At 40.7% G+C, this 25,415-nt stretch overlaps 1 protein-coding gene and 1 long non-coding RNA gene across 19 annotated transcripts in view; both read left to right on the forward strand.

The window, feature by feature from the left end:
• Positions 1 to 25,415, forward strand: part of FRYL (FRY like transcription coactivator) — a 331,713-nt gene that overhangs the window by 296,100 nt on the left and 10,198 nt on the right. For all 18 annotated transcript variants that reach the window (XM_050947243.1, XM_050947242.1, XM_050947230.1 and 15 more), the window contains 5 exons: positions 221 to 468; positions 9,295 to 9,502; positions 11,095 to 11,241; positions 11,979 to 12,077; positions 24,023 to 24,091. In XM_050947243.1, the coding sequence (XP_050803200.1) occupies positions 221 to 468; positions 9,295 to 9,502; positions 11,095 to 11,241; positions 11,979 to 12,077; positions 24,023 to 24,091 (771 nt within the window). The remainder of the gene's footprint in view (positions 1 to 220; positions 469 to 9,294; positions 9,503 to 11,094; positions 11,242 to 11,978; positions 12,078 to 24,022; positions 24,092 to 25,415) is intronic.
• Positions 12,090 to 23,467, forward strand: LOC127048411 (uncharacterized). Its single transcript, XR_007773657.1, has 2 exons — positions 12,090 to 17,102; positions 17,255 to 23,467. It is a non-coding gene; the product is annotated as an uncharacterized LOC127048411 (long non-coding RNA).

Below are 25,415 nucleotides of genomic sequence, written 5' to 3' on the forward strand. Positions count from 1 at the left end.
AGAAGTTGGAAAACATTAAAAAGGAAGATTCTTTATGACTGAACCATAACTAAAGGTGTATAATTCACTATATGAAGAATCCACATATCTGAATACTTAAAATAAAACTGGGTGATGTAAACATACTTTTGTTTTTAAGTACTGACTCCTGTAGCTTAAGAGAAGTTGATATACATCGGTTCTTTCTGTAAGAGCAATGAAAAATATATTTGCTTTGCAGGATGGCAGTTCAGCTGTCAAGGATGAACAGGTTAGCATTGCTAGTGAAGACACTGGATCATATGTATTACAAGAACAAGAATCTCTGATCTGTCAGGAACCTCTAGAGTTGGAAATTCCTGAAATGCCAAAACTGCCAGCTCCTGAGAGCTGTTCTGAATCTGTATGTGAAGAAGATGTCACTCTTGCTTTGAAAGAGCTAGATGAGAGATGTGAAGAAGAAGAAGCTGACTTCTCTGGATTATCTAGGTAAGAGTACACTTTATTTTAACTGCAGAAATAATGTACCACTTGCATATTCTGGCTTCCATATTAGTCAAGTAAAGCAATCCTTTTTCTGGTTGAATATCTCATACTTATGATCAGAAATCTTCTAACAGTACACATTTTTAAAATAAAAACATCAAATAAATGTTTGATTCATTCTTCAAGTTACTCCCAACGTGGATCCCACTTATGGGTGTCTGTGTACCCCAGAACAAGAGTTAGTAGCATTTTCACTAGTAGTATCTGTCCCTGCCCCCTTTATGCCCAAATTCCACTCAGTTCTTTCTAACCACTTTAGACAGTGAGTCAGAACAAAATTGTGTCCTTTTTGTAGGTTTTGTTACTTAGTAGAGTAGAAGTTTATAATTAATTTGTTTATAGTTGTTGTTACTGTTTTATTTAGCCATTGGCAGAAGAGAGAGAGAGAGAAGATTGAGGCAGGTTTAGTTATGTCAGAGCCTAGATCTGTCAGGGGAAAGGCTTCTCTTTTCTTTATTTTTTTCTTATGGAAAAATCCAAGAGCATAATATCAGCCTCGGAGTAGAGACTGAGCACAGAAACTTCTTGTTCGTATCTCATGAGCTCAGGAGCAGTAAAGAAACTGAAAGAGACTAAAAAAAAAACAAATCCGTCATCTTAGTCAGGAATCCCTGTTGTCCAAGAACTGGCATCTTAAATGCCAAGTCGATGAAGTAAGAGGATTGGCTTCTCAATGGAGTCATTTGCTGCTGGGATGGGGAAGAAGTGGAACCAAAACCCTCAGTTCTGCACCATAATAAAGAGCCAGCACAGAGATCTTCTTTGATAACAAGGGCTCAAGGACACAGGAATGCAAAGATGTGTTTATTACAGCCCACCAAGGCACCAGATTTACCAGCACTGCCCATCACAGCACTGCAACGCTCAGCATTGTCTACTATGCACCACCTTTCTTGGTACCATGGTCACAAGTATACCCCAATGTGGGGCATCAGGTCTTGGGGGAATCAAAGTAAAATATAGTAGTCCAAGTAGCCTAGCCTCCTGTGTCACCACAGCTGCGTTGGCCCCCAGGGTCAGTGCAGTCACCCTTCAGTACATGGTAGCATGGCCCAGTGGCTAAGGTCAATGGGGCAGTCCTGTTGTGTGGCCCTAAGGAACCGGTGTTTCCACAATCAGTCTAGCTCACCTGGTAGCTCAGTCCATATCCCTGTGCCACTTCCTACCCTTTCATTCAAGATTGGTAATCTTATGACCTCTGCTGTCTCTCTTCCATTGACGGCAATTGGCTGTGGGTTGATTGGAGCCTCAGCCCAGCTGGCTTCTGGGTCCTGGAGCTCTAGCAGTCTCCATGCAGGAGCCTGTAACACACATCTTCTCTTGTCTGTGGCCAGCCCAGGCTGAACTTAGCTACTCCTTTTTATACTCTGGTTCCAGCTAGTGCATACCCAGCAAGGGTGAAGGGGCGTGGCTTCCTCGGCCTACAGAGTGTGGTTAACCCCTGTTGAACCAGGGCGCGATAGGTACACACTGTCACAACCGTCATTATTAATTAAATCCTGCTTGCTACTGGCACTGGTCCAAGCCTCTGAAGATTCTTCAATGCAAAGGGAGACAGCAACAGCAACCTCAGCAGAAGTTTCTCTTCCAAACTATTTCTCATCTCTAAGAGGTTCTTTTGTTTCCTCACCAAATCTCAGAGTAACTCTAACACCTGACTCGCCAATTCTGGGAGTCTTCCTCATTTTCAGTACTAGCCAGATCCCCTTCCTAGAAAGAAACAAGGGTTCCTGTGATGAAAATTTATCTGAGAAAACATGGCAGTATGATTAAGGATGTGAACTCCATTCAGATCTTGCAATCACATATTATATGATTCCAATATTAGAGGTTTCTGCATCCAAAGTCTCTAATTCCTCCTCAGACTCTGACAAAAGAGCCCTTCCGAAGAGAAAAGTATGTCAACAAAAGGAAAATATCATCAGGGAGGGATATAGGAAGAAAACTCCTGCTAACCTAAGGATTTAAATCCTCAGTATACTCCTTGGCTTCCCCAAAATTGGTCAGATGTTTCTTTGCCATCTGATCAGCAACCATGGTCATATCAGCCATCCTAGGCCATAATATCCACATTTTCAAGGACAAGTTTCCCCACAATACATGTGGTCTACATGTAAGTCGCCTGTTGCAAATTCTTGTAAATCTTATCATTTTGCTCATTAAGTTCAAGAGACAAGAGGAACAACAAGATACAAATGATGAAGAAATACCTGTTCATCAAGATCCTTCTGATCATCTACGTTGTTCTTCCTTGCTTGATGAAGGCATTTCACATGTTGTACCCATTGATGATTTTAAACCTTTCAAGAAATATTAGAATGTATGGGAACAACACTGGAAGTTCCATTGGAGACAGTTCAGGAAAAAGCATATAAGTAGTTTGATATTTTACAACCAGGGGTGGCTCCGAGGCATTTTGCCGCCCCAAGCACGGCAGGCAGGCTGCCCTCAGCGTCTTGCCTGCGGGAGGTCCGCTGAAACAGTGGGACCAGCGGACCCTCCGTAGGCAAGCCGCCGAGGGCAGCCTGCCTGCCGCCCTCGCAGCACCGGCAGAGCGTCCCCCGCGGTTTGCCACGCCAAGCACGCGCTTGGCGTTCTGGGTCCTGGAGCCCCCCATGTTTACAACTAACATCCCAAAGTAGAGTGACACTACAGATTAATGAAGGGATTTTAGATCCAGCAAAGGATCTTTGGACTACCCACTTTGATTGCAGCTAGATCAAAGTGTGCTGATTGTATATATCAAGTACTGCCCAAAGATTTTAAGTATTTTTATACTCATCTGGCTCCATCTTCACAGGTTGTTGCTACTGCCAAGGAGAAATCGGAACAGTCAGGGAAATCCACTCCCGAGGAGAAAGAACCCAAGATACTTGATCCTGTTTACAGATCAAGATAGCAAATTAACAGGCTATGCTATCTAAATATTGTTATTGCCAATCCAATAGACTGTCAGTTTTTAAGAACATGTTACCTTCAGAATTTAGAGACAAATTTAAATCACTCTCTGAAGAAGACCAGCTGATTGCTAACTCATCACTTCAGACTATATTAGATGCTGATGATGCTGGTGTTCATTCAGTAGCTATAGATACTGTGATGAGATTCTCATCATGGTAATCTGTATCAGGTTATTGAGAGAAGTGCACACAATCATAGAAGATTTACCACTTGATGGTCAGAATCTATTTTGTATTAAGACTGATGAGTCTCTCCACTGATTCAGGAGCCACTCTCAGATCACTGGTCATATATACTCCTATGTTTAGAAAGAAACCTGTACCTTCATACTCTAGATATAGGAACACTTAATCTTATTATTTATAGTCTTACCACCAGAGACCTTCTGAACAATCCAGAAAGAGATCTAGATATCAGAAGTCAGTTCACTATCCTCGACTATATCTTGCACAGTTAGGTCAACAAAGAGACATCAAATTTGATGTGACAGCTGAGGCTCTTAGACTAATCTACAAGGATCTATACCCTTTTGCCCACCTCTTGGTTCCTGCCTATCTTCTTTTCAGGAGTCTTGGATGACCATCACTCCAGATCGATGGGTCCTTCAAGTCATCAAGGACAGTTATGCCATTCAGTTTCAATCTCCGCCTCCCACGCATACCCCTTTCAGGGACCATTCTCATAAAGTGCCATGCATCATGAGGTAGATTAGATCATCTGTCTAGGAGCATTAGAACTGGTGCCTCAAAAGTATGTTAGAAAGGGTTTCAATTCTCTTTATTTCTTCATACCAAAAAAGAAAGGAGGTGTGTGTCCAATTCTGCATCTCAGTAATCTTAGCAAATGCATTTGGTGGGCCAAATTTCATATGGTAGTTTTCACTTCAGTTATTCCTATTCTAGATCCCATGGATTGGTTCATTATTCTTGATTTACAGGATGCTTATTTTCATGTATCAATGCACTTCCCACACAGTGTACCTATGCTTTGTAGCATCATTACCAATTCAAAGTACATCCTTTTGGAATTTCATTAGCCACAAGAGTGTTCACATAGTTCTATCAATAGTAGAAGCTCATCCATGCAGATAAAGGTTGCCTGTTTATCCCTATCTGGACAATTAGCTTGCTTTGTGAAAATCACAAGTGCAGGTGACAGCAGCAGCAAGAAGAAAGATTCATTTGTTTTCATCACTGGGCTTGAGGATTAACTTTAAAAAGTTGAGTCTGAGTCCATCTCAATCTATAGAGTTTGTTGGAGCTCTCCTAGATTTGGTGGTAGCAAGAGCATTCTTCCCAGCAGACAAATTTCAGATCATAAAGAATCTGATCTTCCAATTTTGTGTTTACACAAACAGTCAGGATGTGTCTGAATTTTCTAGGCCATAGATCTTCTTTTACATTTGTAACTGTATTTGCCAGATTATGTCTGAGACTATTTCAGACCTGGATCCAAGTCAGTTTACAACCCAAAGCTTCATGACATATCATTTAAGGTGGTAATTCTGGACCAGATTCTAGTTTCTGTGAACTGATGGAGGATAAAAGAAGAGTATATATGGAAGTTCAGTTTGTTTCTTCCAAAGCATCCAGAGCTCTAACAGACATATCCCAGATGGGTTGGTGATATAGATCACATTTGACTCTTGGCTTTTGGTCTCATTTACAATCCACGATGCGTGTAAACATCCTAGAATTCAGCAGAGTGAGACTAACTTGCAAAATGTTTCTACCTATGATGGAGAACTCTTTAATCCAAGTTCTCATGGACAATTTCACAGCAGCCTATTACGTAAACAGCATGGAGGTGCAAGGTCAGACCTTCTTTGTTCTCAAGAAGCCATAAGACTTTGGGAATGGTGTATTCAGAATTGTATCAGTCTGACTGCTCTTCATCTCCTGGGAGAGAGTAATGGGCTGACAGACTCACTAAGCAGGAAAGCGACCTCATCCCATGAATGGGAATTAAAAAATGATTTACTAGACTGACTTTTCCAAGAGTAGGGGGGTTCCCCAAATAGGTTTATTCACTTCAGATCAAAAGAGTAAATGTCCAATATTTTGTTCTCAAGCAGAACAGTATCCCGGGTTTCTGACAGACACCTTCTTGATTTGTTGGTCACACAGTTCTCAATATATGCTTTTCCTCCATTCATGCTAATTCCAAGGGTGTTACAGAATGTGAGGTGAGAAAAAACTCAGATTATATTGGTGGCTCTTGCTTGGCCTCATCAGTCTTGATTCTTGGACATACTGCTATTGTCAAATCACTAATTTATCACACTCCCAATTCAGAAGGACATAGTATTACAGAATCACAGTCTAGTCCTTCACCCAAACCCAGCCTCATTATGTCTCACAGTTTGGATGATATCAGGATGTCCTCGGTAGACAGTGTTCTTTGGAGGTATAAAATGTTCTTCAGGGCAGGAAATTATCTACTAAGATTATATATACTGCAAAATGGAAATGATTTTCATTATTGGCAATAACTAAGGGTTATGTTCCATGTCAGTGTTCTATTCCAGTTGTTTTAGATTACTTGTTTTTAAAGCACCCGGAAGTGTTTACTGTTTCAATTGCAGTTCTTTGGCAGTTACTTCCACATTCCATCCTCCAGCAGGAGGTGGTTCAGTTTTCTCTCATCGATCGGGGAATAGATTTATGAGAGGTGTTTGTGTTTTCCTCTTGTGAGAGAGATCATTCCAACATGAGATTTAAATCTAGGGCTTTCTTCACTTATGGACCCTCCTTTTGAACCAATTGTCCAATTCATGTATTGTCAGTTTTGTTGACATTTATATTAACTTGTAAAATAAATGAATTGCAAGTTTTAATGTTAAATTCTCCCTACACAGTTTTTCATATGGAGAGGGTGACTATGAGACCACATCCAAAAGTATGGTCAGACTTTCATGTCAATTAGTTTATTCACTTACCAGTCTTTTCTGAAACCTCATTCACATTGGCTAAACCTAAACTACATACTGTAGATGTCAGAAGATCGGTATTATATTACCTAGAGAGAACTAAAATCTGTTTGTAGCACTCCAGGACTTTTCATTGCTTATAGTAATAAATCTAAAGGGATGGTTATTTTGTCACAAAGACTCTCAAAATGAGTATTGGATGGTATTATGACTCCTTACAGCATTAATAAAAAGAATCTTCCTTCAAACATTTGGACTCACTCTACCAGAGCGCAAGCCATGTGGGCAGCATGCCTAAGTCAAATACCAGTGTCCAAAATCTGCAGAGCAGCTACCTGGCCTTTAGTGCATATGTTTATGAAACATTATTCATTAGTGGTTGCTTTAAGATCCGATGTCCATTTTTGAAGGACAGTTTTGCAATTTCATTTCAAGTAACTCATACCCTTCACCTCCTTTTAATGATGACTTCTGGCTAATTACCATAAGTGGGCTCCACAAGTGCACTAACTCAGAGAAGAAAGAACAGTTACTTAATTTACAGTAACTGTGGTCCTTTGAGATGTTCTGCACATGTGGATCCCACAATCACCCTCTGTCCCTGCAACTTGGAGTGTGAATCCTGAGGAACAAAGTTGCAGTGTGGTCGCTATGCCCTTAAGCCCTTAGGAACAGGGGGTATGTGGGCATATAGGCCACATGTGTGACCCCTGCTGGACACCACTAGTGAAAATGTTCCAAACTTTTGTGCTGGGGTACATAGACACCTGTAAGTGCAATACATCTTGAAGAACCACTCTTAGCTGTGAGGTAAGTAACTGTTGTTTTTCTCGATTCAGGAAATGGAACTGTTGGGTCAGTCCTGGGCCCAGCTTTGTCTGCTTTGCGCTTCCGAACCAATGCATAGCACACAAAAAGCTGCCCTTAGAGGAACAGCGTCACACGAGAATCCTCAGTTGGCTCAAAACCATCAGCATGGGGGGAGGGGGAAAGTTTGGGGACCACAGAAGCACAGAAGGTAAGCTTTAGAAGTTCAGGGAGAGCAAGAAACCACAGACTGAGAGTTTGAAGATGAATAAATCACAATGAGAGAGGAACAGGAGCAGCTGAGCATTGTAGGTTTTTATACTGGCTCACTGTAATATGCCTTGGAAAAATTAAAGGCTGATACCAATCGGCACCAATCTGATTTGCCATGTACTAATTAGAATTCACCAGTTCTTGCAATATGTTCACATTAAAAAAAAAATTAGTTCTAATCCTAAGGGTGATGAAGATAACTGTTTAGGGTTAGTCCTGTGACTAATAGGTGTCTGGTAAATGTTGCAAGCTTTGCTTGTAGATTATGGGAGAAACTGCCTGCCTCTAGCCTGCTCAAAGTGGTTTGCTTTACTCATAGCTTTTATGGGCATTGCACTACTGAACACATGCAAATATTACAAAACCAACTTATTTCCCAGTATCATGTTGTAAATGATTGCTGTGATGCGTAGTCTAAACAATATTGTTTTTCAAAAGATTTTCTCTGCTCAAGGACTGAGAAAAAAGGAGGAGGAATTTGGTCTACCAAGCATGGCTTAGCTCAGGGGTAGGCAATCTATGGCATGCATGCCAGAGGTGGCACGCAGGCTGATTTTCAGTGGCACTCACACTGCCTGGGTCCTGGCCACCGATGGGGGGGAGGGGCGGGGTTGCTACATTTTAATTTAATTTTAAATGACGCTTCTTAAACATTTTTAAAACCTTGTTTACTTTACATACAACAATAGTTTAGTTATATATTATAGACGTATAGAAAGAGGCCTTCTAAAAACGTTAAAATGTATTACTGGCCGTGAAACCTTAAATTAAAGTGAATAAATGAAGACTCGGCACACCACTTCTGAAAGGTTGCCGACTCCTGGTTTAGCTGCTACAATCTACTACTAAAATTGTTAGCATCAAGAAGAATGCAAATTTGCGAGCATATTATTGTGTTAAATGGACAAGTTTTATTTAAAATGTGCTTTAAGTGCCTCTCTGAAAGGGAGGCTGGTACTGGTGGGGATAGGGGGAATCGTGTTAATTTTATAAAGTTTTTTATAAATATCTCTAACTGCAAATAAAATAATAAGCTTGTTGTTTAATAAAACCTCAAGAAAAATAATTGTTTAAAAATATAATTCATTCTAATACAGAAGTTTTTTAAAATTGTTAGTGACTTTGAATATCAGCATTGATTAATCTGTCTCATAATTAACAGCATTATCAGAGCATTGATACATGATGAAAAGTCTGTCTGTAGGACATTCTTTGCACAAAAGCTTGTTAAATTATCCACAAACGTGGACCTGTTCCAATCTGTTTCCATCCACATATGGATGTTACTTAAGATAATTTTCAAAATTGGTATACTGCAGCAAGAGCTTTTGGGTTGCTCCCAAGACAAGCTAGAGCTTTGTTACATTGCAGATGATCAGATAGCCAAGGAGTGGAATATTCATTAAATTATTTTTGGCAAGAAAATATGTCCGTTTCTTAAATGTTCTGTAGATAAAAATGTTAAACAGAAACAGCATAAGATATGTTTACTCTGCTTGCTTTGTTAGACTTATTGGATATTTGGGGCTGTAAGTATCAACATTTATATTAAAGCAGCAAACGCCCTTCTTACAAAAGCCTGTTAATCTTCTCCTCCTTCGTTGTCTACTATAGTTTCACTGCAGATTTCATTTTGTTCAAAACAAAATAGAATTCTCTCTAGATTTTTAATTTTAGTGACTCAGTTGTATTGTATGTTCTAATTAAAATTTTCAAAATAAATTAGATTAGTGAAAACTGTTTCTTTTTTTCCCTCATAGTATTTACTGACAAGCTTACATCATTTACTTTATTTACAGCCAAGAGGAGGAAGAACAGGATGGTTTTCCAGACATACAGACTTCCCCACCACCTTCACCATTTCTTTCTGCCATATTGGCAGCTTTTCAACCAGTGTCATATGATGATGAAGAGGAAGCCTGGCACTGCCATGTCAATCAGATGCTGTCAGACACTGATGGATCTTGTGCAGTCTATACTTTTCATGTGTTCTCCAGGTTATTTCAGGTCAGTGACTCATTACTAATTAGTTTCTAACCCTTTTCCAAACAGTTTATTTTTCTAATTAATTTTCCAAGGCCTGAAACTACCATAAATAATTCAGATATATTAAAATAATGTTGTTATATGATCATAAAGTATTTTTTCCACAAGACCCTGCCTCATTCAGTTAAGAGGATGCAGGGGCGGCTCTAGCCATTTCGCTGCCCCAAGCATGGCAGCATGCCGCAGGGGGCGCTCTGCCAGTCACCAGTCCCATGGCTCCGGTGGACCTCCCGCAGGCGTTCCTGCGGAGGGTCCGCTGGTCCCACGGCTCCACCGAAGCCGCGGGACCAGCGGACCCTCCACAAGCATTTTTTAAAAATGAATAAACATAATTTTAAAAGTTTTCTAAAGTATTATTTTCTATGTTGTATCAAATAGATGATGGTGTTTGCTGGCATAAACTTTTAATTGGCACTCGTTGACGATGACCTGCATAAATCACTTATCATTTATTTGTAGGACCCTACCAAATTCACAGCTGTGAAAAACACATCAAGAACTGTGAAATCTAATCTTCCTTAGCTAGGTGCCAGATTTCATGGGATCTCCTACCCTGCACAGGGCTCCAGCTGTTAGCCCACTGGAAATGGGGAGGAACAAGAGTTCCTCTTCCCCTGCAGGGGCTGCTCCTAGGGTGGGTCATACCCACCTCCAGGATCTCCCCCAGCAGCAGGAAGCTCCGTGGCTCCAGCTGTCACTCCCCCTCTCACGGCCATGGTGGGAGGCTGCAGCTCCAGCTGTCGCCTCCTGCCCCCTACTCCAAGCATGGAGGGAGACTCCTAGGAAAACCAGACATGTGATAAGCCCCTCCCCTACCACCCTCACTTCTGTGCTGCCACTGGCAGTGTGCTGGCTTTAGAGCGGTCTCCCAGCCAGCAGCCTTCCTCTCTGGCTGCCTAACTCTGAAGGCAGCGCCTCTGCCAGCAGCAGGGCAGCAGTAAGGGTGTCAATCCCATCACCCCCCTACAATAGCCTTGCAGCCCTTCCACCCTGACTGCCTTTTGGGTCGGGACCCCCACAGTTACACCACTGTGAAATTTCAGATATAAATATCTGAAAACGTGAAATTGACTAATTAAAAAAAACCCTGGCTGTGAAATTGACCAAAATGGACCATGAATTTGGTAGGGTCCTATTTATTTGTATTATTGTAGCACCTATCAGCAACCAGTCATGGACAAGGATCCTATTGTAGTAGGCATTGTACAAAAAGAATCCGTGCCCCAAAAGAGCTTACAATCTAAGTTGTAGCTTTAGTACTCCTAAATAATGCATTCATCCCTGACTCAAGGCAATATATAGTATCATAATTTTGGGAACTATTCCCCTTCTTATAATGTTTTACTTCTTTTATCATGCAAACAGTCGTGTGTGTGTGTGTGTGTGTGTGTGTGTGTGTGTGTGTAAAATTTAATAATGACCAAAAAAGTGTGTTGTTGTTTACAAAGAAATTCTTTATCAGAATAGAAAAAAGATTTCCTTTATCTGGAAAAAGAAAGGAAAAAAGTAAGTAATGCAAAGTAAATATTTCTTTCTATTTTTTGTTCTTTTAGACCATTCAAAGAAAGTTTGGCACTATAACAAATGATTCAATCAGTTTTCTTGGTGAAGGTCTACAGCGTATTGGAACAAAATTTAAAAGTTCGCTGGAGGTGATGATGTGTTCGGAATGCCCTACAGTCTTTATTGATGCTGAAACGGTAAAATCTCATGTGCAGTCGGCAATACAGTGCTAGATTAAAATATCTATTATTTAATAATCTTTCTGCAGGGGCACAGAATGTTTTATTGTTCAACCTTTGCAAAATAATATTGAGGGAATTTTTTCAAAGGTACAGGTAGGCAGCCAAAAGATGATAGTGCCTTTGACAATCTCTCCCATTGTCACTAACTGCAGCAGCATAGATAGTACTTGTATTTAAAAATAAAAAGATTAATTTGTATGAATGAAACAGAAGAGTATTAAAAATAGTTTATAGCTTTAAATTCAGTTGTGAAATATAGCCCTTTCTAATTATACAAAAATTGTTAAATATAATTATTTCTCGCAAGTAACTTCTATATGGTAAGGACAAACAATGGATTGACTTAGAAAGTAGACATTAATTAATTTCACTCACTGTTCTTTACAAGGTTTCATTTGTCAAACTAAATGGTGTATTGCGGGGGAGGGGCATTCAATATCCTTTTATTTATAAATGGTCAGAGTTCCTTTGAGGTCTCATTCAAGTCCTAACTAGGCAAAACCCTGCTTACCTTACAAGATTTTTCTGGATCTCAGCTTGGGGTGGTGTGGCTGCAAATGTTTGTTTAAACGTAAAAACACAGGTTTTACTCATGATGTGCACAACATCTAGTTTTATGTGATATCCTAAATGTGATCTAACAATGTAAGTGTTTAATTTGTTTGTAGAAAAAAAATATTTTTCTATTCTAGCTGATGTCCTGTGGCTTACTAGAAATGTTGAAGTTCAGCGTTCTAGAGCTCCAAGAACATCTAGATACCTATAATGCCAAAAGAGAGGCAGCAGAGCAGGTGAGTCTGCATTATTCCATAGGCTCATGCCTTTTTTAGAATTTAAGAGAATACTAGAATTTCAAGAGATTATCAAGGAGATTTTTAAAAGCTACATGTCTATCTTGTATCTCAAACAAAATAGTAGACTTAAAGTTAAAAAAGAAATTGCTGTGGCATACTGATGGAATAGCTTGCTTCCTTTTGTTACTAGCATTCTCTGTTGAATGCTCTGTTCTGTTGTGTATAGTTTGAAAGAGTTGTTTGTGCTATGAGTAGTTGATGCTTGTTGCACCTACCTACCCATATTACTTTTTTACTGTATTTATGGGTAATTGTTAGATGTTCAAAAGGTAAAAGAGAATTTTAGCATTAATGCTGAACTCATCATAGGCTTGTTACTCCTTTATATAAGTACTATGGGGTAGAGAGGGTTTGTAGTGCTGAGATTTAAAATAAAGTTGACAATTAGACAATATGATGAAATAGTTTAGACCCTGAAGGTATATTTAATGCCTAGCCTCTGTGCAAAGGACAGTAGGTTTAAAAATTGAACTTTCAGCAAAGCATGTGCGCTTGTTTTTGTGAACCAGTGTCATGACACTGACTTTAGAAGGATACTAACTCAGGAAATTCAAACAGCTTTCCCTTTCACTAGCTAAAAGAAAATATGGAACCAGATTCACCTCTGCAAATGCAGGAAGAGATGCAAGTTGTACACACTTGTGTAGGAGTAATTGTCTAGAAAAGGGATCAGCCTCTGGGAAGGGTAGTGCTGGTACTGTTGTCACTGACCACTGGGGTGCCATTTGGAGAAGACATTTTGAAAATGTTGCTGGTGATCTATAGAAGTCTTATCAGAAGCTGCTTAGGAAATATATTGAATCAGTTCCAAGCAGGCTTACCCTATGGGCTTGCATCCATTGATATATCCAAAGATGTGAGCCTGGGACATTGGCTCTGAATTTGGTCTTTCTAGCTCTTCTGTTTTGAAAACATAAATGGTCTCTTTTGGTATTTCCCTAATCGATTCAAGTAGGCATGGGGTTGTGTGATAAACATCAATCTTACACCACTCAAAATATGCAATGACCATAAACACATCACACTTGCAATCACCTATCAAATGGTTCAGACATGGTGCCACATTTTTGTTAGAAGGAATCTCAAGAGGCATCCGGTTTCCTGAGTAAAGTATCTCCATACTTAATTAGACTCCATCAGTTTGAACTTCATGGAGAAACATGTTTGAAAACTCTAGTTTTTATTAATTAGTCTTTTAATTGTGTTTCCTGAAATTTATTAAAATTTTTAACATTTTTAATAAAGACTTTTCTTGTCCTGACTCTGTTATTAAGGGGCTTTGCTTATACAAAGGAAACAGTGAAACTGACTATACTCAAGGGAACTGGATCTAACTTTAATTGGAGTCAATGGAGAGTCTGCCACTGACTTCAGTGGGAGTTGGATCAGATCCAAAGTTCTGTCAAATGTAAACAAAGTAAACAAACTGTAAAAAAGAGGCATTTTTTCACCGGAGTCTCTTCCAGTTACAGTAGTAATAGAAGTCACACCATAATAGATCCTAAATTTTCACACAGAAGTGATTTTTGTAGTTGGCATTGTCCTTTTAAATACACACTTAGGGAGAGAAATTTCAATGAGGTTTATTAGAAGGGCTACTGTATTCTCAGCCAAGACACTTTTCTAGTTTGAGATGAGACTAAATCAAAACATTAAGATGAAACCATATGTCTCATCTTAGTCTTTTCAAAGTCACCATTGCAGCCAAAATCAAGAGAATTGATTTTTTTATGTTTAGTAGATGTCTTAAATTAAAAAGGTCTGCTTGTTTATTAGTATTAGTTTGTTACCCTTACTAGTATCACACTACTTCCATTCACACTACTTCCATTTTTTAAAAACCTGACAAATCTTAAGCAATAATTGGATTATGAGAAGCATAAGTATAAGTGTCTTGCACTAGCTATATTTCTGATTAAGTTTAAATCTCATCTAATCATAGGGATGGTCCCTATCAGAGTGCCACATGATCTGTAATGTATATATTCTTACATCCCTGTGAAACAGGGAAATATTTTTCCCCATTTTACAGATGGGGAACAGAGGCACAGAAAGGCTAAGTGACTTGCCCAAGATCACCCATGAAGTCTGAGGCAGAGTAGGGACTTGAACCTAGGTATGTGTTTATACTCTGCAAAGTGAGATTCTCTCCATGTGGATTGTTTCTCAGTGAGTTAATTGCCCAATTTACACATGTGATTTTTTTTTCTAATTGTTGAATAAGAAAATATCAATCTTAGTCACCTTTCTAACCATAAATGCACTTCAAATTTTCAACTATATTTTTGTATTTTATTTTTTTTGTTATAGATTATCCTATGCATAAAGATAATGCAGAATCTCTTTGAGTGGTCTACATTTTGTTTATATAAAGGAATCTGGTGTATGGAAGTTAATGATGGCCTCTGTCAATATATCACAGAGGAACACACGTTTTCTGTAGTGATGCTGTCAAGAGACTGCCCAAGGACTATTTCTGTGTTCAGCCTGTCTTCTACTGCAGTATTTGTGAGTGATTAGGGCAGGGCAAAGGTTTCATTGGGTCAGAGAAATTGTTCTCAAACAACTGAAAGCCTAAGGCAGAGTTGGCTGTTATTTTTTTAATTTGCATCAAGAAAAAAAAAAGATGTTAAAACTTTTATCAGTTTTAGTTAGCGTAAGTAATTTAATTTAGAAATAATTTTCTCCCAACAATTTTCTTGTTCTACAATTTGGAAACATATTCTTTTCATTTCTTCAATTAGTTCATTCTTTGTTCATAATCGTTTGCGTATTATACAGTGAATGGAGATTTGGGAGTCTTCAGAAGCATTGAGCTAAAGCACAGTGAAGTTAAATAAGGCACAAGAAAATATTGATTCAAAGGTGTAGCCAATTGTTTTACTGCAGTTGCTGTTCATTGTTTAAAATGTTCGAGACCAATTAACCTAACTTAGCCAAATTTATTGTTTAAAAACAAAGAAGTACAAGACAAAAAGGAGACAGACATACAAATACTCACAGCATGTTCACCATACACTGATTGCATGCTTCAGAGATGAGTATTTCAGCTAGCAGTATTTATTGGATGATTTTACAAGTTACAAAACTCTTTACATATCACAGAAAATGGGGGGAGGGATAGCTCAGTGGTTTGAGCATTGGCCTGTTAAACCCAGGGTTGTGAGTTCAATCCTTAAGGGGGCCACTTAGGAAGCCAGGGCAAAAATCAGTACTTGGTCCTGCTAGTGAAGGCAGGTGGCTGAACTTGATGACCTTTCAAGGTCCCTTCCAGTTCTAGGAGATTGGTATATCTCCAGTTATTACTTTTTACTTATACCAGTTCCTTAGCTTGTTGTTCTGTACTTTCCTTATTTTTTGTTTGGCCACTAGCATTCCAGGTACTCGTCCATAAAGGTACCTCCCTGTACTTTCCCATATCTCATCTGAATATTCCATTCCAAGTACTGATGAGCCATGAAAGTTTCCCCTAACTGTACTTGGTACAAAGTATCCTTGCATCTTTGCTTTGGCAAGTTTCCTGTTTTCTAATACCAAAGCTGACTTCAGGTTTTCAAAGTGTTGTGGGATATATTATGTGGGTGAACAGAATTGTAGGAAGAGCATACTACTTTCAGTTAACATAACTTCCCTACACTTTTTTATTAATACCACGCACATAATGCCTTTGAACGTGGTGCATGCTATGCCTAACATAGATGTATTGGCTTACAAATGCTAATGAGACATACAGGAAGTGATTGAAGTAAATTGGTTGGCTATATTCTAATGGGTAATAATTGTATAAAAGCAATCTGTGTGGTATATTAAACTACTGACCTCTAGAATCAATCCTAAGAATTATGAGCCTAACTGTAAATCTGTTTTACAAACTTTATCCTGAAAAAGTGCATTGTATATGTCATTTGTATGTTGTGTATTGTATTAACCTCCTTAGACTTTGAATTGCACATATAAAAAATAGGAGTGTGAGCTGTAGCTGCATGGAACTCACACCCAGCACAGCTGAGGTGGTAAGCCAGCTTTCGTCTTCTAGCAGTGTCCCTGTGGGTGCTCCACGTTAGATGTTTTGGTGCTCAGCATTTGTAATGAGAGATTTGTAGTAGCAGTGCCCCGGTTGGCCACGCATGCATGGCAACCATCTCACACTGCTTCGAGCGGTTACCTAGTGTGCACAGCCAACCGTCCTCCAGTTCCTTCTCTACCACCTTTGGCTTGAGTCAGAGCGACAGCAACGCCTCTCTTAATCTTACATACCTCAGCAGTTTTCTGTTTTCCCAGACTTATTAGACTTTCATGTAATTATTTATCCTCTAGTTTATATTTTACTTAAAATCTTTCAAAAAAAACCCACTTTTGTTAGCCATTCCCCACCTGCACCTCCTAGGCAGGTCACCGGCTTCGACAGCAAGAACAGAGACCTAAATATGGACTTATTCTCCTTTCTCAAAATAAGTACCCTCTCAGGCATGCCTGGCTCTCCCTGCTTTAAAGGCTGCCTGACTTGCAGACTTTCAATCCCCGTAGCGGACAGCCACACACAGTGTGTCTGCTGCTTCAGTGAGACCCATATTACTCAGAAGTGTCCACTGCAAAAAATTGTGTGCTACACCAAGGAAGGCTAGGGACCTCCAGTTGAAACTCCTCATGATGGAGAAATCCCTCAGGCCAGCCTCTAACCCTGAGTCGAGAATGCCTCCTGGCCACCCGGTCACCAGCAGCAGCATCTGATGGAATTTACCTCAAAAACGTTTGCTAAAGAGCCTGTTCCCAAAAGGGCTACTAAAAAGCGGTCTCACTCTTCCCCACAGCAAGATTTGCCCAAAAGAAAGCAATCTCCCAGTGGAAAATCTGCCCTGTTACCAACGGCACTGAAAGCATTGGACCGCAAGGCACCGGGAACATCCAGTACCAAGACTTCTCAAAGATCTAAGGACCCAGTGTGGGCAAGCTCTCATGGAGGTACGCGTCCTAAAACCAAATCTCCCAGGTCGGCACAAACGGAGCCAAAGAAAACCTTGGCACTGAGTTGTACAATGGTGCCACCTGCTGTACCTACTCAATACAGTAAGCCATCAGTACTGATAGCTCTTAACTCTGCTCCCATGCTACAGCATGCTGACATCCCTATCACTGAGTCTCCCGGTACCGCAGCAATTTATGCGACAGGTGAACCTCATGATTACTTCAATGTCTGGCACACTCCTATTCAGTACCAACGGTACCCCAACAAGACTGGGACCAAGCCTGGTGGCTACTCCCATTGGCTCGGCTACTCCCAACTAAAGCGATGAGGAAGAAGAGGATGAGGCAGGGACATGTACCCTTCACCACTCCTCCCCTAAGCCAGGACCTTCTCAGCATTACACATCTGCTGACATGCGACTCTGGCAGGCTTAACCATGAGTGCCACCTCCCATGACTTTTCTACCCAACTGGATATTCTGGGATCCGTGGGCATTATATAGGGCTCAGAACCTCAGACCCCCCTCCCCCATTTCATCAAGGTCTAGAACAATATGATCCCCTTCACCACCTGCCCCAGCTCCATCAGAAATGCAGGAGGAGATAGAGGAACCCGAACACGCGCCCAAGGGAGATACCCTGCCGCCCACTCACATTTCATCTTCACCGCATGAAACAATAATACCATCCCACACACACATCGGGATGATTTCAGATCCTTCAAGGATCTGTTCAAGAGGGTAGCTGAATCCCTCGACATTTCCTTAGCAGACCTACCAGAAACCCAGCACAAGCTTACAGACATCCTCCAGGCATCTGCATCAGCCAAAATTGCACTGCCTATCAATGCTGCCATAATGGACCCTGCAATAATAATCAGGCAGACACCTGCCACACCCCTGCCTTCTTGTAAGACATCTGACAAGATGTGTTATGTGCCAGCTAAAGGGGCCAAGTTTCTGTTCACTCACCCTGCACCGAACTCATTGGTGGTCGAGGCTGTTACTCAAAGGGGAAAAGAGTACCAGTCTAGAACCAACCCTTACGATAAGGACTGGAAAAGGCTAGACCAGTGGGTCTCATACTTTTGTACTGGTGACCCCTTTCACATACCAAGTCTCTGATTGTGAAACCCCGACCCCTTATAAATTAAAAACACTTTTTTATATATTTAATACCATTATAAATGCTGGCGGCAAAGCAGGGTTTGGAGTGGAGGCTGACAACTCACAACCCCCCATGTAATAACCTCACGACCCCCTGAGGGGTCCCTACCCCCAGTTTGAGAACCTCTGGGCTAGACCTGTTCAGGTAGAAAGCCTATTCCTCAGTCACGCTCTAATTTCACATAGCTAATTATTCAGCGTTTCTACCTAAATACATACACAACCTGTTCAATAAAAGTTGACATTTTAGAGAACATTTGCCTGACAACAAAAAATAACAATACAAGGCTAATGTCCCCGAAGGGTGTCTCATTGCCAAAATGGCCTTACAGGCCTCTCTCTCGACTCCACAGACACGGCAGCACGCTCCATCACTACCTCTGCGGTCATGAGTCAGGCATCCTGGCTTCACCTTTCCAGGTTCCCTAGGGAGGTCCAGCCACAGTTGAGGATTTATGCTCTGAGGGTCAGAAACTTTGCAGAAAACACAGATGTCTTTACATACTCTAAAGGACTCCAGGGCCACCTTAAAATCCCTGCGTATCTATGTACCTGTGAAGAAAAAGAAACGGCAGATTTTACATCCAGTGATTCCGAACTGCCCCATACATCCAGCCACAAAGACAGTATGACCAATGCTGTAAACAGAAACAGATGAGATGCAGGCAGAACCAAGATCAGCCTTCCATGTCTCAACCATCTACTTCCAGACAATCATTTTGAAGATTTGGTCGAGGGCATGAGACCTCCACGTTCTTTGATCCTGGAACTAAACCCAATCTCTAGCCCATTTTGGAGACCGTCTGTCACCATACAACCCAGTCTGGAACACGGTCACTACAGACAGATGGGTTTATTTCTAGGAAGTGGTTTATTTCCTGTTGTAACAGGGGCTTGTGAGAGGGGTCCCTGAAGAGGGACAGGTAAGGGGGGTTGTGTAGGTGGAAAAGAGATGAAGGAGATGGAGTAACCCTTCTGGATAATTTACAGAACCGTAGAAGGAGTACTACATCAATACAGGGGGAGAGCATTTTATTCCCATTATTTTCTCACTCAGAAAAAGACCGATGGATGGAGACCCATCCTAGATTTAGGACAACACAACAAATTCTTGAGAAAGCAACATTTCAAAATGGTGATTCTTTCCATGATAATTCCGGCATTAGAGAAGGGAGACTGGCCCTCGGCCCTCGACCTACAAGACGCTTACTTTCATGTTACCATTCACCCGGAGCACAGACGATTCCTGTGATTCACCCTGAGACACCAACATTTCCAATACAGAGTGCTCCCCTTCGGCCTGTCAACCACCCCAAGGGTCTTTTCCAAGGTCCTCACGGTCATTGCAGCTCACCTCAGAAAACTGGGGGATGATGATTTGTCCATACCTAGACGACTGTCTTTTAAGGGCACTGACACAATGTGCAGCACTAAATGCCACACAAACCACGGTAATCCTCTTTAAAGATCTCAGACTACACATAAAAGTGCAGAAGTCCACCATGGTTCCTGTCCTAACAACTGGGATTTATAGGAACCTCCCTCGATTTCCTCACCACAACAACGGGGTTACCCCCAACAGTGCTTCCTCACCTTAACCAGTTTGATTACAATGATGACGGACAGTCCACAAACGTCGGCCAGAACGTGCTTACAACTTTTGGGGCACATGACTGAAACGACACTGTTGTAAAGCCTTCGAGGCTACACATGAGATGCTTATAGGCCTGGTTTTGCAATGTCTACATACCACAAAAACATTCTCTTAACAGACATCTCACTATGCCCCGCAGGGTAAAGAATTTGCTCCACATGGTAGACACAGGCACAGAACGTCTGCTCAGGTGTCTCCTTCCAACAGAAAGCTCCTACTAAAACGATCACTATGGACGTGTCCCTAATGGGATGGGGAGCTATTTACGCAACAACACCATCCAGGGTCGCTGGTCTACAGTAGAATCCAACCTACATATAAACATACTGGAACTAAGGCCTGTCAGAAATGTATGCGAGCACTTCCTTCTCTTGATCCAAACCATGACTGTCACAATCCTTATGGACAATATCGCATGCATGTTCTATATAAACCTCCAAGGGGGAATACAATCATACCCACTGTACACAGAGGCAATAGCCTCTGGAACTGGTGCATCACCAACAACATAGACATTTCAGCATCGTACCTGCCAGGATGTCAGAACATGACAGCAGACCAACTGAGCAGAGACTTTTCACAAACCCACGAGTGGGAGCTGGATCATGCACCTCTCACAGCCATATTCAACCTCTGGGAGTTCCGCATTATAGACCTATTCACAACTCAGAACGCAGAGCTGGACTGGGACACTACTCCTTGGGCGACACTCTCCTAATAAATTGTGAAACACCACTATTGTATGCATTTCCTCCAATCCCACTCCTGAGTCAGGTCATTCACAAGATCAAGCTGAACAAATCCAGGATAATTCTCATCGCACCCACATGGCCCGGACAACCCTGGTTCCCATACCTGGGACAGATGGCAGTGAAGCCACCTCAAACCCTTCCAAGAATACCTCACCTTCTGACACAGGACTCAAGATGCGTCAATCACCCCAACCTACCCCTTCTCCATCTCAAGGCCTGGTTACTCCATGGCTAACGGGGATTTACAAAGACTATTCTGAGGAAGTGAAAGATGTCCTACTGAACAGTTGAAGACTAACCATATGAAAAATATACATATAGCAATGGACCCGATTCTGCATTTGGTGCCAGGACAGCCATATTTCTCCCATGGTCGGCCCCACTACCCAGGATACTGGACTATATATAGGACCTTAAGAAATCGAGGTTATCTAACAGCTCCTTCAGAGTACCCCTGGCCGCCATCACTTCATTCCACAATAAGGTGGACGGAGTCATTGTCTTTGCTACCCAACTACTAAATGCTTCCTAAAGGGCATAGAAAACACTTACCCACTCTAAAAGACTCTGCCCCTACATGGGATCTTTCTTAACCTTATTCTCCGCAGTCTCATGGGGAAACCGTTTAGACTCCTAGCAACTTTTTCTCTGTTACACTTACCATGAAGGTGGCCTTCCTCATTGCCATCACGTCAGCAAGATGGGTCAGGGAATTAGGTGCCCTAATGGCACAGAACCTTATGCCACATTTTTCAAAGATAAAGTGATCTTATAGCCGCATCCCAAAATTTATACCCAAGGTGGCCTCCCCATTTCACCTAAATCAACCCATATACTTACCTGCATTTTTTCCAAAACCGCATGCTGACCTCAGGGAGGCATCACTTCACACACTAGATGTTTGCAGAGCACTAGCTTTCTACCTAGAAAGGACAAAAACATTCAGGAAGTCATCTAGACTATTTCTCTCTATAACAGAATGTTCCAAGGGTCAAACTATTTGAAAACCAAGATTGTCTAATGGGTATCAAGGTGTATCCATTTGTGTTACCAAAACAACAATCTACCAGCTCCGCCAGGAGTTTGCAGTCACTTGACCAGAGCATTATCAATATTGGTGGCCTTTCTCAATAATGTACCCATCATGGACATTTGCAAAGCAGCCAGCTGGGCATTTGCCCATACTTTTACTAAACATTACACGTTAGAACAGCAGTCAGCTGGAAATGCTCAGTTTGGACTCTCAGTGCTATCTGTGGTCACTGAACCAATTCCGAAGCCCCTCCCCTCCACTGAGGGGCTCTGTTCAACAGTCACCTAAAGTGGAGCACCCACAGGGACACTCCTCGAAGAAGAAGAGAAGGTTACTCCCCTTGTGCAGTAACTAAGGTTCTTTGAGATGGTTGTCTCTGTGAGTGCTCCACTACCCCCCTTCCTCCTCTCTACATCGGAGTTTCACATTGATTCTCTAGGGTGGAGAAGGACCTGGAGGATGGTTGCCTGTGCACAGTAGGTGAGTGTTCGGGGTGAGAAGGCACTGCTACTACAAATATCTGATTACAAGCATAGTGCACCGAAACACCTAACGTGGAGCACCCACAGGGACAGCCATCTCGAAGAACCTCAGCTGCTGCACAAGATGAGTAACCTTCTCTTTTTGCTTCCACTGATCCTGGTATTAGCTGGGAGCCAAACTACCTACCAGTGCAAGTCAGAACATCCACAGGGCTTCTGTAACTTACACTAGCAAGAATGGTCCCTAGCACGCCCCTTTACAGCACACACATAAAGGAAGCAATGTCCCTTTTGTACTGCTAAACCAATGGGTCTGGGCCAAGATCTTTCATGTTGTCCAATTTTGCTCTTCTGAACTGCTGTCCTGTTCCCTTGTACGAAGACTTTCATTGTGCTCATATCTGGATTACAGACTAAAACCATTGACTCAAAGGAGAATATAAGAATATAGAGCACTTCATGTATCATGTAAATACTGCAGGGATCTCTAATATTTTAAAAAATTGTTTTTCTCTTTAAGATTTCAAAAATGTCAAATGTGTAAGAAGACATCAGAGAGAGTGTGAAAAGTAGATATTAGGTTCCCAATTTCTGGTGTCATTTGTTCTGATGCAAACTATATCATTATTATTGATAGATGCTGTCAGATATAAAGAAAAACTAGATTTAAAATGTACAGTGGGATCCATGTTAGTAATTGAAACTGACACCACAGTGTTTAGAGAATTCCACTTCTCCTTCTGATAAGCACACAGGCCTAGTTAATTCACTAAGTAGCCTTTATTAAATTAAGCAGATGGTAAATCACATTTTTCTTTTCCCTTTCTTGCATCAGACAAAGGTCAGGAAAAGGTCACTAAAATTTCCAATAGGATTCATGATATACAGGACACATTCTGCTAAATTTACTTCCATGGATTGTGTAGAGCCTGTTCTGTGTTACAGGGGATAATTTTCACGTTATCTCAGCATGGTGCATTGCTATTCCAGTAATACTCTACTTCAGCATTATTGATATTATTTGTGTTACAGTAATGTCCAAAATGTGCTTGATGCTGTGTAAGCTAAAATGATGCACTGTACAGCAAGACTGTTAGCTTGTTTTTGTGTATGTTTTATATTAACTTTTTACATCCTACAAGATAATGATTGTCTCTTGCACAAAACATTCTCTGAAATCAATAGAATACATTTGTTGTACATGTGGCTATACAGGAGAATTATATTTTCTGATCATACTATTTCCCAATAAATGTAACAAGTTTTATCCTTTCATTTATCTAAACTGAATCAACATTTTATTCAAAGTGTTCTTTAGACACACATCTTTTTAGCCATGAAAGGTATGGAGGAATAATATAATGAATCTTTCTGATAGCAAGTTGAATGGAAATTATTTTAGCATATATAATTAAGGAATTTTCTATTTCCTCCATCACCTGCCATCCATCCCCAATCACCAAATTTAATGAAAGCATTAGAGGTAACATGTACTCCACGCTATGGGATAATGAAGCTTGTGTGAAATTTCCAGTGGAGGGAACAAGGGTAACTGCTACATAGCATTTTTTCTTAGCAGAACAAAGAGTTCATTGGTAAGGTCAGTGCTGATAAGAAATTAAGTGCCAAGCAGTAAGCATCTGAAAGACCATTTTAACTAGAATTAAACAAAATGAGAATATCAAAATGTATGAATTAAATTATTTCACTGATGATGATCTGGGGATATGGAAGATATTCATAGCAATACAGGTCTTTCATATTTGTATCACAATCTTTGGTTTGCTCTGTGTTGCAGAGTAGTTTTAATTATTTATATTTATTTTGTAGTGGCTAGATGATTGCAAAAAGACATTTGGTGCCGATGATGGCATACACAGAACCAATACAGATGCTCAGGTAGGTGTCTGTCTCTGGTGGATCCTTTGTATATAGTTTATTAAAGTAAAAAACTTGTGTTCTGCACGAAGGTCCTTTTTTGAGATCGTCTCAAAGATTAAAGAATGTTTGTAAAGCTTTTCATTTCAGTTATCAAACCATCTTTTGGAAACTTAGATTCTTAAGTATTGGTCTAATAATAAAGGGCTGTCTTATGAAAGTGAGCAACCAGTCTCACTTCAGGGCTTAATAACATTGAGTTAGATAAGCAGGGTAGATAGTATCTGTGTACCAAAGCAAGTCTGCCTTTTATGCAGCTGTTTCTAGAAGAAAAAGGATTAGTATTCTGTTTCTGTGCTTGTCAGATAGATAGATTGTCTGACCAAAAAGCTGTACTGAATCTAATATAATTAGTACTATATACATATGTATGACCTGACTGGAACAATATTTTGCTTTATTGTTGTGTTTTATTCTTAAAGTAGCAGCATCACCGAAACTTTGTCAAATGTTATTTTGCTAATTACTATCTAATATGAAACAACCCATTGTTATTAGTTGAATGTTGTACTTTATTTGTAAAAAATGCGCATGAATACATTGCATGAAGATCACCCGTGTCTTTAACACTACTAATTGTTGTAATGGGTGTAATAGCCTTGTCTACTTGAAACAAGGTTTGTTTCTTAAACAATTTATGCATAATATTCTCACTAAATGTACTGTAAAATGGTGGGGGTGTGGGGAGGGAAATCCAAGCACATACATTGTTTTGCTACTGTTGGGTACATGGGTTTGATTCTGCCCTCTAGGATCCTGTCATAAAAATCATGTTTCAGAGGGGTAGCTGTGTTAGTCTGTATCAGTAAAAACAACAAGGAGTCTTTGTGGCACCTTAGAGACTAACAGATTTATTTGGGCATAAGCTTTCATGGGATATAACCCACTATCAGATGAAAGACATAACTAGAATAGATGTGTTTAAAATCACTTTCATAGGCAGATTTGGCAGGGAACATAAAAAGGAAGAACATGCTTCCCCCCGGCTTTGGGTAATTCAGAATACATGCGCAAAAACTAGTTGGGCTCTGCTTACGCTATGAGCTAAGGGTGTGATTCCCCTGTTCATGTGTGCGTACTTGCGCTAGCTCTCCTCAAGCTTGTGTGAGTATATATAGCAGTGTAGCTTTAGGAGCATAGATAGCAGCAGAAGCACAGCTTAGATGAGGACCTATCCACTGGTTTAGACAAATTCAAACTCAGCACCCCTAAGCCATGCATCTGCTGCTATTACCTGTGCTACTGCAACTACACTGCTATTTATACTCATGCTAGGTCACAGAGG

The sequence above is a fragment of the Gopherus flavomarginatus genome, chromosome 3, assembly GCF_025201925.1.
Source record: "Gopherus flavomarginatus isolate rGopFla2 chromosome 3, rGopFla2.mat.asm, whole genome shotgun sequence".
Taxonomy (NCBI): domain Eukaryota; kingdom Metazoa; phylum Chordata; order Testudines; family Testudinidae; genus Gopherus; species Gopherus flavomarginatus.